Consider the following 14,877-nt stretch of genomic DNA (forward strand, 5'->3'; position numbering starts at 1 on the left):
TGACATTTCTCTTCCAGGAAATTCGAAGGGGCTTTCTTTGTTGAATAACGCCCTTTTCTAATCAGCTGTCTGCTGGACACCTGTTTAACCGTTTGACGTCCGCGCTATAGCCGAATGATGACCATAGCGCGGATTGTAATTTCCAGGAGGCCGTCGTATGACAGCCTCCCATATGCACGCTCCCTGTGCACGCCCTGAGATGCGGATGATCACTGATCTGAGTAAGGGGCTGGTGACAGCTGATCACGTGATGTAAACATAAGCTTGGTCATTTTTTTTTTCCCCCTCTTCACGCTGACAGCGCGAGGAGAAAAAAAAGCTGATCACTGGCTCATGTGCAAGGGACATCGGTCCCGAAGAGGAAGATGCAATTATGCCACTTTGCACACCAGTACCCCCCGCCAGTGCCATCTGCCATAGCCCACAGTGGTGCCAATCAATGCCACCTATCAGTGCCGCCTCATCAGCATACATCAATGAAGGAGAAAAATTACCGGTTTTAAAATTTTATAACAAAATATTTAAAAAAAAAAAATTTTTTTTTTAATTTTAACAAAAATTAAAAACTGCAGAGGTGATCAAATACCGCCAAAAGAAAGCTCTATTTCTGGGAAAAAAATGATAAACAGTGCAGTGTTGTATGACTGCGCAATTGTCATTCAAAGTGCGACAGAGCTGAAAATTGGTCTGGACAGGAGGGGGGTTTAACTGCCCAGTAAGCAAGTGGTTAATTAATAATTAGCTGTAATTCTTGTTAATTAGAATTGTCTAAATTTAGCTGTGCTCCTAATTCTTTCCTTGGGGTGTATTCATTTTTGCAGCATTATCTTGAATGAATTTGTTAGGAAAAAATACTTTTTTTGTTTGTGCAAATGACCAAATCTTGGTTGCAATAAATGGCCCGCATTTTTGGGAGTATTTTGTATTAGTGTCAAATAGAAAATGCTTCTGAAAGGGGAAAAAAAGGGTTTTCTGGCAAATCTGTTGTATGCTAAGCACACTGTGTGTGTGTGTGTGTGTGTGTGTGTGTGTGTGTGTGTGTGTGTGTGTGTGTGTGTGTGTGTGTGTGTAACATTGCAAGAGTTTTAAGCACTTGTGAAAAAATGCTGCTGAGAATGCTTTAAATGAGAATCCAAAGTCATCCAGTAGTACCATCAGCTCAGGCTTGGCAGACACCAGTGGGATCCTGGTACACGCATCTACAATCCAAGGAAGTCTGGACAGTAGTGGTTTACTGGTGTTCATGAAAGTCTTGCTGCCAAAAAGCCATATGATGTGGAAACAAGGCCAAGCGATGTGCCTATGTGCTAATACACAAGAACTCAAATGCAGAAAAATGGCAGCAGGTGTTCTGGATTAATCTAACTTTAAAATATTGGAATGTAACCAAAGGCAGTTTGTTAGCCAAAAGTCTGGAGACATGTACAGGAATGAGTGATTGCAGGCAACAGTGGGGAATGTGACATCATCTGACTTTGCAATACCTTGTCATTTAGATGGTATTTAAATGTTGTTGCAGAATAAGGCTGCAGTTCCTAAGAGATACAAAAGGTCTTCTGCAGCATACATTTTGGCTTAAAGCTACAGTTTATGTAGTTATCTTGGAAGTCTGGGTCCGAAATCCAGAGATTCCTCCGATTTATACAGAATTTAAAAACGTTATATATGTGCAAGCTATTTTTGAGAACTTGGTCAAAGAAAACCTGATCACCTAAATAATTCCAGGCATGATTACTGGTTGGTATTCCCCCTCTATTAAAGATGCTTGCTATCTCCCTCGACCCCATTTACCTGCTAGCACTTAGTGCTTCTTAGTACTTAGCACTTAGTACTTCTTAATATAGGGAAACACAAGACCCACTCCCCATCTCTAGACTTCAGCACAGTCAGATGGAGTTGGAAGAAGGTCCTTATTCCCATGTAAGTTCTGATACTGAGCTGACACAAATCGTGTTACTCGGGCCTCTGGCAGTCAAACAGGTTGGTGGGGGAGCCATGGAATTGTACATGTTAGTAGCAGAAGAACTGAATAGTCAAAGTAACAGTTTCAGTTTTAACAAAGGGGAAGAAGCAGCTCTCCTTTTTAAAGTCCCATAGTAAACTTTAAGGATATAGTATGATGCAAGTCTCCTCTACCTGCTCATCTATTGCATTTCACTCTGCTAGGAGCTTAATTGTAAAATTTAGTCAGGGCTTTAAGAAGGAAGGCAGATTCCTCATTTTTGTTTGTTGGGATTATGTGCATTGATCATGGACTGCATAGAGCAAGCACCCATCGTTTGGTGGAGCAAGAGTGCGGAGTGTTTGGAGCTGTCTGCCGTTTTCAGTTAAGATTACTGGCATAAGTAATAGGTTTATTTGTTTAGTAAACCTTACCAAAATAACTTTAAATATGTGCTTGGTGAGATTATGCTTAAAATCTGTATGAAATTTTTATACTTTTTGTTTGTCTAATTTTTGTAATTGTATAACTGGAATGTATTTTTTTTATATAATTTTTTCAGGGTGAAAAGGTGAACTATGAAAAATTTAGAAATTGGCTTCTACAAAATAAAGATGCTTTCACGTTTTCTCGGTGGTTACTATCTGGGGGAGTATTCGTTACACTTACCGATGACAGTGACACTCCAACATTCTATCAAACTTTGGCCGGAGTCACACACTGTAAGTCATTTGTGAATGTGTTCTTGCTGTAATATAACTGAAATATAACTTGTGTTCTTCTCTATCTTTTAAAAAAAAAAAAAAAAAATCAGAAAAAGCATACCTTACCTTAAAGCAAAGCCCTCCAGCGCAAGCTGTCACCTCTAACAGGTCTTCCCTCCAGGGTTGTGGGCTGCGGCCACTTGAATGTCCAAGCTGCGATGACGTCAGGCTGTGGCACAGCTCTCTCAGTAGACGACATGCCGTCCATTGAGAGCACAGTATGCATGTGCCAGTGATAATCACAGGCTGCTAAACAAGTAAATGTCTCCTAAACAGTGAACGTTTAGGAGATATTTACAGTACCTACAGGTAAGCCTTATTATAGGCTTACCTATAGGTTCAATATAAACAAAGGAAGTTTAATACCGTGTTAACATGTTGGTCTAGATGTAATTTTGTTTGGAGCTGACAACTGTATTCATTAATGTGGTTAGAAATATTTTTTACTTAAAACCGCATTAAACACAAAAACATTATACCAATTCCTAGATGTGGTGGCTGCGTTGTGTTTTTTTTTTTTTTTTTTTTTTAATGTACAATCATTCTTTATTGCAAGTTTCACATTTATACAAAAGTCAGGAAAAAAGCAGAAAATCAATAAAGTCAAAAGTACAAAGGCATACAGAATCTGTAGGCAAAGTACAATGGAGATATAAAGTAGACACTCTATATCTCCTAGATTCATAGAACTAGTATTTTTTTTATTTTTTTTATTTTTTTGCCATTTTTCTTTATTTTTACCTGGTGTGCCAGCCAGGAAGTCTAATATTTTTCAGCTTTACTTTAATATATGTAAAGGATACTGAGTTCTGGTATCCTCTGAAACAGGCCTGACCAGAAATGTGTGGACTTGCACAGAGAACACCAGGCACATGTATAATATAAAGTAATGTAATTTATTAAGAATAAAGTAAATGACAAAATATAAACAATACACCAACCTCCAATACACCTGAACTGCATAAACCAAAAGCAAAGAATCTAGTGAGCGAGCAAACCATGAGCAACTAACTAAACCAAATATTTATGGACAGCAGGATATGAGAAGCCTAATCATTGTCAGAGCCAGAGTCATACACAGAAGATCAATTGGAAGGAGTAGGGAGCAATTCAGGACAGGGTATATGGGAGTAGGAACAAGCAGGTGGGTAAGGAAAGGAATCCGGGTCTGGATGCAGGATGAGGATGCACACAGGTCAGAGACACATTGGCACCTTTCAGGGGGGAAGGGGGTGCAGGTACCTGTACAGTACAGGTATCTGCACCCACTTCCGGCGTAGATTCTGCAGAAGGTACACCCCTTTCCGCAGAATCTACGCCCTTTCCGAAGGTCCCCCGCTGCCTGCTGGGAAACACACGGATCCCAGAGACAGCGGGGACCATCCTTATTGCGCAGCCCGACTCGCGCATGCCCAGTAGGGAACCGGGAAATGAAGCCGAAAGGCTCCACTTCCTGATTCCCATACCCAAGATGGTGGCGGCAGCACCCGAGAGACGATCTAGAGATCGGCTTCGGGTGCCGACATCACGGGCGCGCTGGGCGGGTAAGTGTCATTATTTTAAAAGTCAGCAGCTGCAGTATTTGTAGCTGCTGGCTTTAAAAAAAAAACGGCGGACTCCCGCTTTAAATACTCTTTCTGCAACGGGCAGTCGGGGATGACTAATTACCATGAGCTTCTGGCTGCTGAGGGACACGCGCTGATGGACAGCAGAACTGCAGCCTATAGGTCTGGGAGGCACAATGCCACCAGCAGGCAAACCAATAACTAACAACCAAGCTCTCCAGACAAAGTAGCAATTGGAGGGTTGAGACAACCCATTTAACACTGACAAAGGGTGCTTTCAATGGTCATTTTTTATTTATGTAAAACCTTTATCCCAAAAGAAAAAAAAATATATGTTTGCTGTAACTGGTTATAAAGTGGAGTTCAGCTTTAGTTTTAGTCAAGTCCATCAACTCTGCTAATCTAAAGGCCCGTACACACGCTTTGATTTTCGGACATCAATTGTGTTACGACGACCGATCATCCGCAAATCTTACCATTAGTAAGGTACTTTTGACAGCTGATTTCACTTTCGTCAGACAAAAGCTGGATGTGCAGACTATATAACATTTTTGTCAGATGTGAACTCAACGTCTGATTTTCGTTTCATTAGTATGGTTTTTGTATGAAAAAAATCACAAGAGCAAGACTACGCTTGGTCAGAAACGAAAGAATACACACAAAACTTCTGACGTTGTGTTCTGTCAAATGACAATTCTCTTATTGTTGGTAACCTCTTCACTTTCGATATGAGACTAGCATGCCACAAAAATCAGACGTTCTGTTGTCCGAAAATCAAAGCGTGAGTAGGAGGCTTTATACTACCCTCAACCCAGACAGAAATTGCTGCAGTCCTGCTTTTACTACTTCATCCAAAATGCAGACACCCTAAGACAGGAAGTGTATTACTGGCTGGATCACCAGGGGAAATAAAGGACAAAAAAAAAGCCCCCAAAAAAAAAAATGCAGCCACTACATCTAGAAATTGGTAAGCTGGGATATATTATATTTTTGTTTGTGGGTTTAGTACCACTTTAAAGTGGATGTAAACCCGATTCATGAAATTTGAATTTCAAATCATTATCTGCAGTATTTTGTTCTCTCTATCCAAAGCACTATGTCCCGTAACTGTCTCCTGCTCTGTTCTTCTGTTATCAGCCTGATAACTCCTGACAAGTTCTCCTTCAAAACTTATGTAGGGAGATTTGGTTTACTTCACCGGGTAGATGTGATGGTTTACATCCACTTTAAGCTAATCTATTGCTAAAATGAAAATGTAAAGCATGTTCCACCTTCAAAGAGGATATTTAATACTGCCCACAATGCCTGATTAAAAATATGCAGAATCTTACAATTCTTGCACTATTGACTTTCAAGTTGCTCATGGTGCTTACTAGACATGTGCATTCGTTTTCGTCTGAATGCATTTTCGTCCGAATTTCAGGTATTTTCGTTTTCGTTTTGACAAACGATAACGAAAGTGCAGATTCCGAAAAACGAAAGATCCGACATAAATAAATGCTTTTTTTCGTTTTCGTTGTTACAACAGTTCGATATAGAATAGGAGATTCGAAGTGGCCGTTCGATATAGAATAGGAGATTCGACATGACTCCATATGTCTATTGAACCTGTGGTCGAATGTGCCTAAGTTTCGTTTACCTCTATTAGTCCTATTATATAGAAAAGCTTCGACAGAGAGTAAATATTCGACATAGAGAGAACAGAATCGACAGAGAGAAACGATACTGGAATTGGGTGGGGGAAGTAAATTAAAAAAAAATAATGATAATATTCGACGGGATCGTTGCACGTTTAAAATAATATTCGACGGGATCGTTGCACGTTTATAATAATATTCGACGGGATCGTTGCACGTTTATAATAATATTCGACGGGATCGTCGCAACTATACGACACTGCAATCGTACATTTCGGCAATCGAATGCTCCGCCTATAGGCTATATAGTTTAGCAGCTCCATCGAATCTTCTTTATCCATTCGACAGATACCATAAGCCTTCCAAGACAGATTCGACCGTAATTCATGTGGATTTTCGGACGAATGCAATTTTTGCACGAAAAACGAAATAAATAAAAACGAATTTCGGGAGTAACTAAATAAATAAAATTTACAGACGAAAACGAAAAAACGAAACGAAATATTCTAGTCTGCACATGTCTAGTGCTTACTCCTATCAGGCTAGAACCACTGAGCATCTTTTTTTTTTACAAATGCTTTGTTTTAAAAAATGTTCAAGTTTGTGCAAACCATGCAAAAATTAGAACAAAAAAGTTAAAGAAAAAATGAAACATGACTGTTACATTGAAGTGGTTAACGTACATGTACAATCATGGCAACAAAAGTGAGTACACCCCAAGTGAAAATTTCCAAATTGGGCCCAGTTAGCCATTTTCCCTCTCCAGTGTCATGTGACTCGTTAGTGTTACAAGGTCTCAGGTGTGAATGGGGAGCAGGTGTGTTAAATTTGGTGTTATTGCTCCCATTCTCTCCTACTGGTAACTGAAGTTCAACATGGCATCTCATGGCAAAGAACTCAGAGGATCTGAAAAAAAGAATTGTTGCTCTACATAAAGATGGCCTAATAAGATTGCCAAGACCATGAAACTGAGCTGCAGCACAGTGGCCAAGACCATACAGCAGTTTAACAGGACAGGTTCCTCTCAGAACAGGCCTCCCCATGGTCAACCAAAGAAGTTGAGCGCACGTGCTCAGCATCCTATCCAGAGGTTGTCTTTGGGAAACATTCGCATGAGTGCTGCCAGCATTGCTGCAGAGGTTGAAGGAGTGGTGGGGGGTCAGCCTGTCAGTGCTCAGACCATAAGCTGCACACTGCATCAAATTGGTCTGCATGACTGTCGTCCCAGAAGGAAGACTCTTCTAAAGATGATGCACAAGAAAGCCCACAGTTTGCTGAAGACAATCAGACTAAGGACATGGATTACTGGAACCATGTCCTGTGGTCTGATGAGACCAAGATAAATGTATTTGGTTCAGATGGTGTCAAGTATGTGTGGCGGCAGCCAGGTGAGGAGTACAAAGACAAGTGTGTCTTGCCTACAGTCAAGCATGGTTGTGGGAGTGTCATGGTCTGGGGCTGCATGAGTGCTTACGGCACTGGTTAGCTACAGTTTGGTGAGGGAACCCTGAATGCCAGCATGTACTGTGACATACTGAAGTAGAGCATGATCCTCTCCCTTCGGAGACTGAGCGGCATGGCACTGTTTGAACAGAACGACCCCAAACACACCTCCAAGACAACCACTGCCTTGCTGAAGAAGCTGAGGGTAAAGGTGGTGGACTGGCCAAGAATGTGTCCAGACCTAAACCCTCTGGAGCATTAGTGGGGCAGCCTCAAAAAGAAAGGTGGAGGTGCACAAGGTCTCCGGGTGCACAAGGTCTCCAGCTCCATGATGATATCATGGAGGAGTGGACGAGGACCCCAGTGGCAACCTGTGAATCTCTGGCGAACTCCATGCCCAAGAGGGTTAAGGCAGTGCTGAAAAATTGTGGCTACACAAAACATTTTTTTAGCACAATCAAGATTTATTGAAATTTTTATAAATGCGTACAGATTGACAATGTTGCATATATCAGACAAGGAATAATAATGTCAGTTTACATGAATGTTGGTTGACGATTGACATCGTACATCAGGAAAATAAAATAAAAAAGGTTACAAATGTGTGTGGGGGGGGGGGGGGGGGTTGGCAAAATGTAAGAAGATTTAATATTGGAGGTAAATTAAGGAAAGGTTGAGGTTGGGGTAACACGAGGGAGAACATAAATGTTAAGGGTCAAACAAAATATAGCACTTTCTGAAGTATTCTTAGAATTAAATAAACAATACTAAGTAAACAAGCCATGCTAATATTAATATATTGGCCATTTAAAGTTAGTGAAGTTTAGCTTGTAAGGACCTAAGCAATGAGACCACTATGTATATGGATATTCTTAGATTATGCATATGCTGCCTTATAATCATCAGATTGTGTGAATAACCACAAATGTCTCCACATTTTCTGAAAATTGGATGTTGTTTCTCTTTTCATTGCTATAGTTTTCTTCCATTTTGTAAATGGTATTAACTCTGTCGAGCCAATGCTTGACTGTTGGGGTTTGGGTGTATTTCCAATGCAGAGGGATAAGGGTCTTTGCTTTGTCATTTAAATGATGTCTAGTGAGCGTTTTTTATAATTGCTCAGTGAGTAAGAGTTTGTGTAGTAGGCAGGCAGCAGAAGCTTTTAGATCCAGTTTTGTCTTCGTGATATTTTTTTATCCATTTTTTATTTTTTGCTAGTAGTCAAGGATTGGAGGACAGGCAGTTAATAGGAAATTTACTGGATTTTTGTGTTTAGGGATCATTTATTTTATTTTTTTTCTTTTAAATCATCTTTATTATTTTCTTATATAAAAAAATTCACCAAACAATTACAATTACATTCAGTCCTGAGGCATTGAGGTTTACACAAGTCCCCCAATGTCTTCACATTTACATATGTACTTTCCACTGCTTATCTATAACAATATTAGGTGGTGGCCCGAGAGGAGGGGATATTTGGAGTGGAGTCAACCGGTGTGTAGGAGAGGGATAGGAAAAAAAAAAAAAAAAAAAAAAATAATAATAAGAAGAGGTGGGTGTGGGATTTAGATTTCTCCCCAGTGTTATTTCCCTTCTTTATGTGTTTTTTTTTTTTTGTGCCTTTGTGGTTCCTTTTATTTATATATATATATATATATATATTTAATAAAAAAAAAAAAAAAAAAAAAGAGTATTATTTTCTTATTTAGTCATTATTACGTGCTTTTATTCTGTTTGTGACCCCTTGGTGTGTTGTTTGTGTTTTGTGCCTAGGATAGTCCTCGGCTTTCCTTTATGTTTCCTAAAAGTTGTGTTGTTTATTTTGGTGTCTCCCCCACTGGTTGTCTCCCCTCCCTTCCCCTTCCCTCAGGCCCCCCCTCCAATTACATTTCCATCATTTATTCACTTCCCATATACCTTCAACCATACTACAGACAACAAAATTTATAAGTTGTGGTTTGGGTTCGTATTACCCCTTTACCCCTTATACGATGTACCTTTGGAGTGCACGAGTTTGCACAGCAGCTTCTTAATTTTTTCTCTTTCCCCTCCTTTCTCCCTCTCCCTGTCAGGGATCTCTGGGAGACTCCGGAGGGGTTTTTTAATCTGGTATAATTTACTCTTTCTCTATTTCTCGAGAATAATGCTTCCAGCCTGCCCATATATTTTTATATTTTTCTTGTTGTTCTTTTATATCGTATATCCATTTTTCAGCTTCCATTATTTTATCTACCTCCCCCTTCCATTCCAGTAGAGTGGGACATGTTATCTGTTTCCAATATCTAGGTATTAATATTTTGGCTGCATTCAACAGGTGTGGTGTGACTCCTTTTTTATAAGCTTTAATGGATCCTTCTGTCCCATGAAACAGAAATTGTAGGGGTGTCATTTCTATTGGTTTTGCTGTTATCCTCCCTGTCCATTTAGCCACTCCCTCCCAAAAAATCCTAATTTTTGGGCAGTCCCACCATAGATGAAGGTATGTCCCTTTATCCTTACATCCTCTCCAGCAATGCCCATCCGCTGTTGGATATATCTCTAGTATTCTGGCCGGGGTTCGGTACCATCTAGCTATAAACTTGTATGACATTTCTTGTATTGCTGCGCTTATTGATGTCTCATGCGTCATTTCCATAATTTTTTTTATTTGTGTTGGTCTAAATGTGCATTTCAGTTCTTTCTCCCACTCTCTTATAAAGTAAGGAATTGTGCTACTTTGTTCACTAAGGACTAATTTATACATCTGGGATAGTAAGTTATTTGTTTTTTCTATTTTCATACACCTCTTCTCATATGTCGTAAGGGAGCTCAGCGGTCTTACTTGGGGTTCTAATTTATTAAAGAAGTCTCTCATTTGGTAATATCTCCATCTCGACATATGTATTTCTCCTTGTGATGTTATTAATTCTGTTAAAGGAAGTAAGCTTCCCGATGGAGCGTATCTTAGGCACCTTGTATTACCCCCTGAGCCCCAAGAGCCTAATGCTCCCTTTTCTTCCCCTGGTGGAAACCATGGATATCCCCCTAATGGGGCCATTGGTGATGTGCGTGGGGCATATTTTCCATTCTTGTTCATTCTATCCCATACTGCTAATGTATTCCGTGTTAGTGGTGATGTCCACTTTGCTAAAGCTCTATTCGCGGCCTGTATCCATGGCGCCCCTGCTAGATTTCTGCCCGCCATACTTTCTTCTACCGAAACCCATGCCTTATTTGAGGAGTCATGACACCAGTTTAGTATTCGTACCATAGACATTGCTTTGTAATACATGAAGACATCTGGGAGCCCTATTCCACCTTCCTTCTTATTTCTACGCAGTATATCATATGCTATTCTAGGGTTTTTATCGTTCCATATAAAGGATATAAACATTTTATGAATTCTCTTAAAAAAGACCTGAGGCACTGCTATAGGTACGGTATTTAAAATATATATTATTCTAGGTAGTATATTCATTTTCAAAGTGTTTATCCTTCCAAACCATGTCAGTGAATGACCCTTCCACCTATTTAGATCTCTAGTTATTTCTATTATTAGATTTCCATAATTAAGTTCATATAAAGATTTAGTTTCCGCCGTAATATGTACTCCTAAATAGTATAATGATTTTTTTTCCCATTTAAATGGGAGGTTATCCTTCATTACCATTGACATCAATGGGGGTACATGACATGGTAGTATTATAGATTTTTCCATGTTTATTTTAAAATTGGACATTTTCCCATATTTCTGGACCTCCTCCATTAGTGCCATTATTGATCCCTGTGGTTCTGAAAGATAGAATAATAGGTCATCAGCATATGCTGATACCTTATGCTCCTCAGATCCTATTCTTATCCCTTTTATTCCCTTATTTTCTCTCACCCTGCACAGAAATGGTTCCAGAGTCAAGGCAAACAGTATTGGGGACAGGGGGCACCCCTGTCTTGTGCCGTTTCGTATATCAAAGCATCCTGATAGAGTACCATTTACCTTCACTCTTGCCCTGGGTCTTGCGTATAGGGCTTCTATCCATCCCATCATTCGCTCTCCCATTCCTATTGCTCTCAGTACTTCTTTCATGAAGTCCCAGTCCACTCTATCAAATGCCTTTTCGGCATCCATTGATAGCATTGTCCTGGGTAATTTATCTGGGCCATTTTGCATCCAATAAAGTATGTGTAAGGCTCGAATGGTGTTATCTTTGGTTTCTCTGCCTTTCATGAAACCCGTTTGGTCACGATGGACCAATTGTGTTACCTCTTCTTGTATTCTAGTAGCTATGATTTTTGCCATTAATTTAGTATCTGAATTAAGCAATGATATGGGTCTGTAATTAGCACATTCCTGTGGGTCCTTCCCTGGTTTCGGTAAAACTGTTATATATGCTAGCAGTGCTTCTGAGGACATTGGGTTAGAGGCAGTAATATTATTGAAGTATCTGCACAGAGGTATTTCTAAAATTTGGGCAAACTTTTTATAGTATGCATTGGTTAACCCATCGGGTCCTGGGCTTTTCCCCCTCGGCAGGTTCTCAATTGCTTTTCTTATTTCATCTTTGGTTATTGGTTCTTCTAATTTTTCTATTAACCTAGAGGGGAACTTTGATATTGTAGAGCTACTAATATAGTCTCTCATTTCTTCTATCCTCCCCCTATCTTCTGCCTGCTCTAGAATGGGTTGGATATTATATAGTTTCTTATAATATTGTTGAAATTCTTTTGCTATTGATTTTGTATCTTTTACTTGTTTATTTTCTATTCTAATTTCATGTACATGGGATAGTTCCCTCTTTTTTTTTAGTTGTCTAGCCAGTAATCGGCCACATTTATTCCCATGCTCATAAAATCTATGTGTTATAAATCTATATTTATCCCTGACCCTTCTATCCAGACACCTGGAGAGCTCCTCCCTCATAATTCCCAGCTGCCTGGCATCTTCTAGTTCGCAAGTACTTTTATGTTTGTTCTCTAATTCCTTTATTCTTTCCAACTGATCTTCTATCTCTTTTCTTTTTTCCCTCTTTACTCGCGTTCCATGTGCTATTAATTCTCCTCTAATTACCGCTTTGTGGGCTTCCCACACTGTTTGCTCCGATACTTCTTCTGACGTATTTAAATCAAAATACTCCTCTAATTTATGTTGGAGGTCCTCTAGTATTATTTTATTATCCAGTAATGACTCGTTTAATCTCCACGTTCGTTCCTTATGGCCCGCGTGTATAGGGAAGATCTCCGCCACCACCGGGGCATGATCCGAGATCGTTATTGGCTTTATGCTTACTGTTTTTACATATTCTAAATAATATTGATCTACCAAGATCCAGTCCAACCTGGAATAGGTATTATGGCTCTTTGAGTAGTAACTATAATTTTTTTTTTCTCCGTTTAATGCCCTCCAGCTATCTACCAAGTGTGAGGATTGAAATAGTTTTTTAACATGTTTAAGTGCTCTAAATGATAGTGGTGTTTTCCCTGTAGTTGTATCTAGTTTAGTATCAACAATAACATTAAAATCCCCTCCAAGAATCAAAAACCCTTCCCTAAATTTTTCTAACGCTTTTAGTGTTTTTCCCAGGAAATCAGCTGTGTGTGTGTTGGGGGCATATATTGAAGCGAATGTGTACACTTGTCCCTGCAGTGTTCCTTTAATAAAAAGGAACCTCCCTTCTGAGTCTGTATTCACCACTATGGATGTCAAAGGACACGTGTTCCCAAAGGCTATCGATACTCCTCTAGCTCTCGCAATGGGCGATACTGCATGAAACCACTGGTTGTATGGGAATAATGGTAGCCTTGGTACAGATCCTGACGTGAAATGTGTTTCCTGTAAAAATACTATATCTACAGCTTGATGATTTAATTCTTGCCAAAGGCGGCCCCTTTTTTGAGGTGAGCACAGTCCCCTTACATTATAAGTCATTATTTTAAACGTTTTAGCCATTCTTTTAATCTGAGTAAATATGTACCATTCTTAATCTGTTGCTGCACATCTCGTGTTCCCCGCCTCCATGTACACCTGCGGTAAAAACTTCAAAAAAAAATCCATACTGACCCCATCCACAACTTAACACTTTACTTTGTAAAATGTACCAACTAACGGTAGGGTGGGCCCGCTTGGTTGCTCCTTGTTCCTCCCGAGCCCTCCCTCCTTCCTGCATATTGCAGGTTTATCGATCCCTTTCCACGGGACCTGCCTAATTGGAAGAAGAAAAAAAAAAAAAAAAAGACAAAAATACAAAAATACAAACAGAAAAAAAAAACAAACACCAAAAATTACAATAAAATTAAGTGACAAGTTTAAGCACCAACCCGTACTTCCCCCCTTCCCCCTTTGCTTTACTCATTTCTATTACTTCCTAAGTCTCTCTTCTCTTCCCTACTTTCGGTTTTTTATACTAAAGAGTACTATAGTCTTTCCTTAGTCTTTTCCTCCCACTTGGGACCATGGCTCAGGTCGTTGAATTAGTGTCTTGATATTAGCTATTCTCCAATCCTGAAAGTCCACAAATGGGAGTTCTAGTATTTCTAAGAACTCTTTTAAATCATCCCTGGTGCGTAGTACTGCTGTTTTCCCATTCCTTGATGCTATTAAGCGAAAAGGGTACCCCCATCGGTACTTAATGTCTGCTGCCTGTAGAGCTTCCAATAACGGTCGGACCATTCTGCGCTGCATTAGTGTACGACGGGATATGTCAGGGAACAAAAGGATATGAGCTCCTTCGTATTCAATTGTGGAGGTATCTCGTGCAATCCTGATTATTGTTTCTTTTATTGTGTACTTATGCAATTTGCATATCACATCCCTAGGCTTGTCTTTATTTTGAATACCGAAAGAGGTAACACGGTGGACTCTATCCATTTCAATGAATTCCGGCGCAGCTGTTCCCATAATTTGGCAGAATAACTTTTGGACTACCATTGGCAAATCGCTGCTATGATATTTTTCCGGTAGTCCTCGTATGCGTATATTCTGTCGCCGATCCCTGTTCTCAAATTCATCCATTTGATCTCTATAATTATTCATTACTTCCTCGTGGAGTTTAATAGTTTCTTGGTTCTCTGCTACTGCCTGTGCCATATCTTCTTGGGTGTTCTCAATTCCTTCCAATCTATTACCTATTGCCACCACTTCTTCCCTTAGTTCTTCTACTGCTAGCTTGCATGATTTCTCTACTGTTGCTATTAGCTGTTGAATATCCGCCTTCGTAGGGAGGGCCTTTATATGCTCTCTTAGATCCCATTCTATATTTATGCTTTCCGTCTCTGTCCCCTCAGAACCTCTTTTATTTTGCTCTGTCATACTGGGGTTTTCCGGTCTCTCTTTTATCCTTTCTTTCCTTAGTGTGTCAACCTGAGGTCCCTTATGGTCTTTACTCTTCACCCTTCTTTCTGTTTGCTCTTCCTCATGTGTATTACCTCCGTTGTAAGTTGTATATTGGGTTACCTTATCTTCGCTAATTATTGTTCTTTCCTTGTCAGGGGATCTTTGTAAATCCACTCCCTGGTCTGTTGCAGTACCTTCCATTATTGAGAGTCTTTTTTTT

At 39.7% G+C, this 14,877-nt stretch overlaps 1 protein-coding gene across 2 annotated transcripts in view; it reads left to right on the top strand.

Annotated features, from left to right (window-relative positions):
• The window catches only part of USP32 (ubiquitin specific peptidase 32), a 306,890-nt gene that overhangs the window by 147,157 nt on the left and 144,856 nt on the right, over positions 1-14,877 (top strand). For both annotated transcript variants that reach the window (XM_077482139.1, XM_077482141.1), the window contains exon 5: positions 2,505-2,664. In XM_077482139.1, the coding sequence (XP_077338265.1) occupies positions 2,505-2,664 (160 nt within the window). The remainder of the gene's footprint in view (positions 1-2,504; positions 2,665-14,877) is intronic.

This window comes from Lithobates pipiens, unplaced genomic scaffold (assembly GCF_037356315.1).
Source record: "Lithobates pipiens isolate NorthernLeopardFrog02 unplaced genomic scaffold, aLitPip1_a1.2 Scaffold_16, whole genome shotgun sequence".
NCBI classification, from domain to species: domain Eukaryota; kingdom Metazoa; phylum Chordata; class Amphibia; order Anura; family Ranidae; genus Lithobates; species Lithobates pipiens.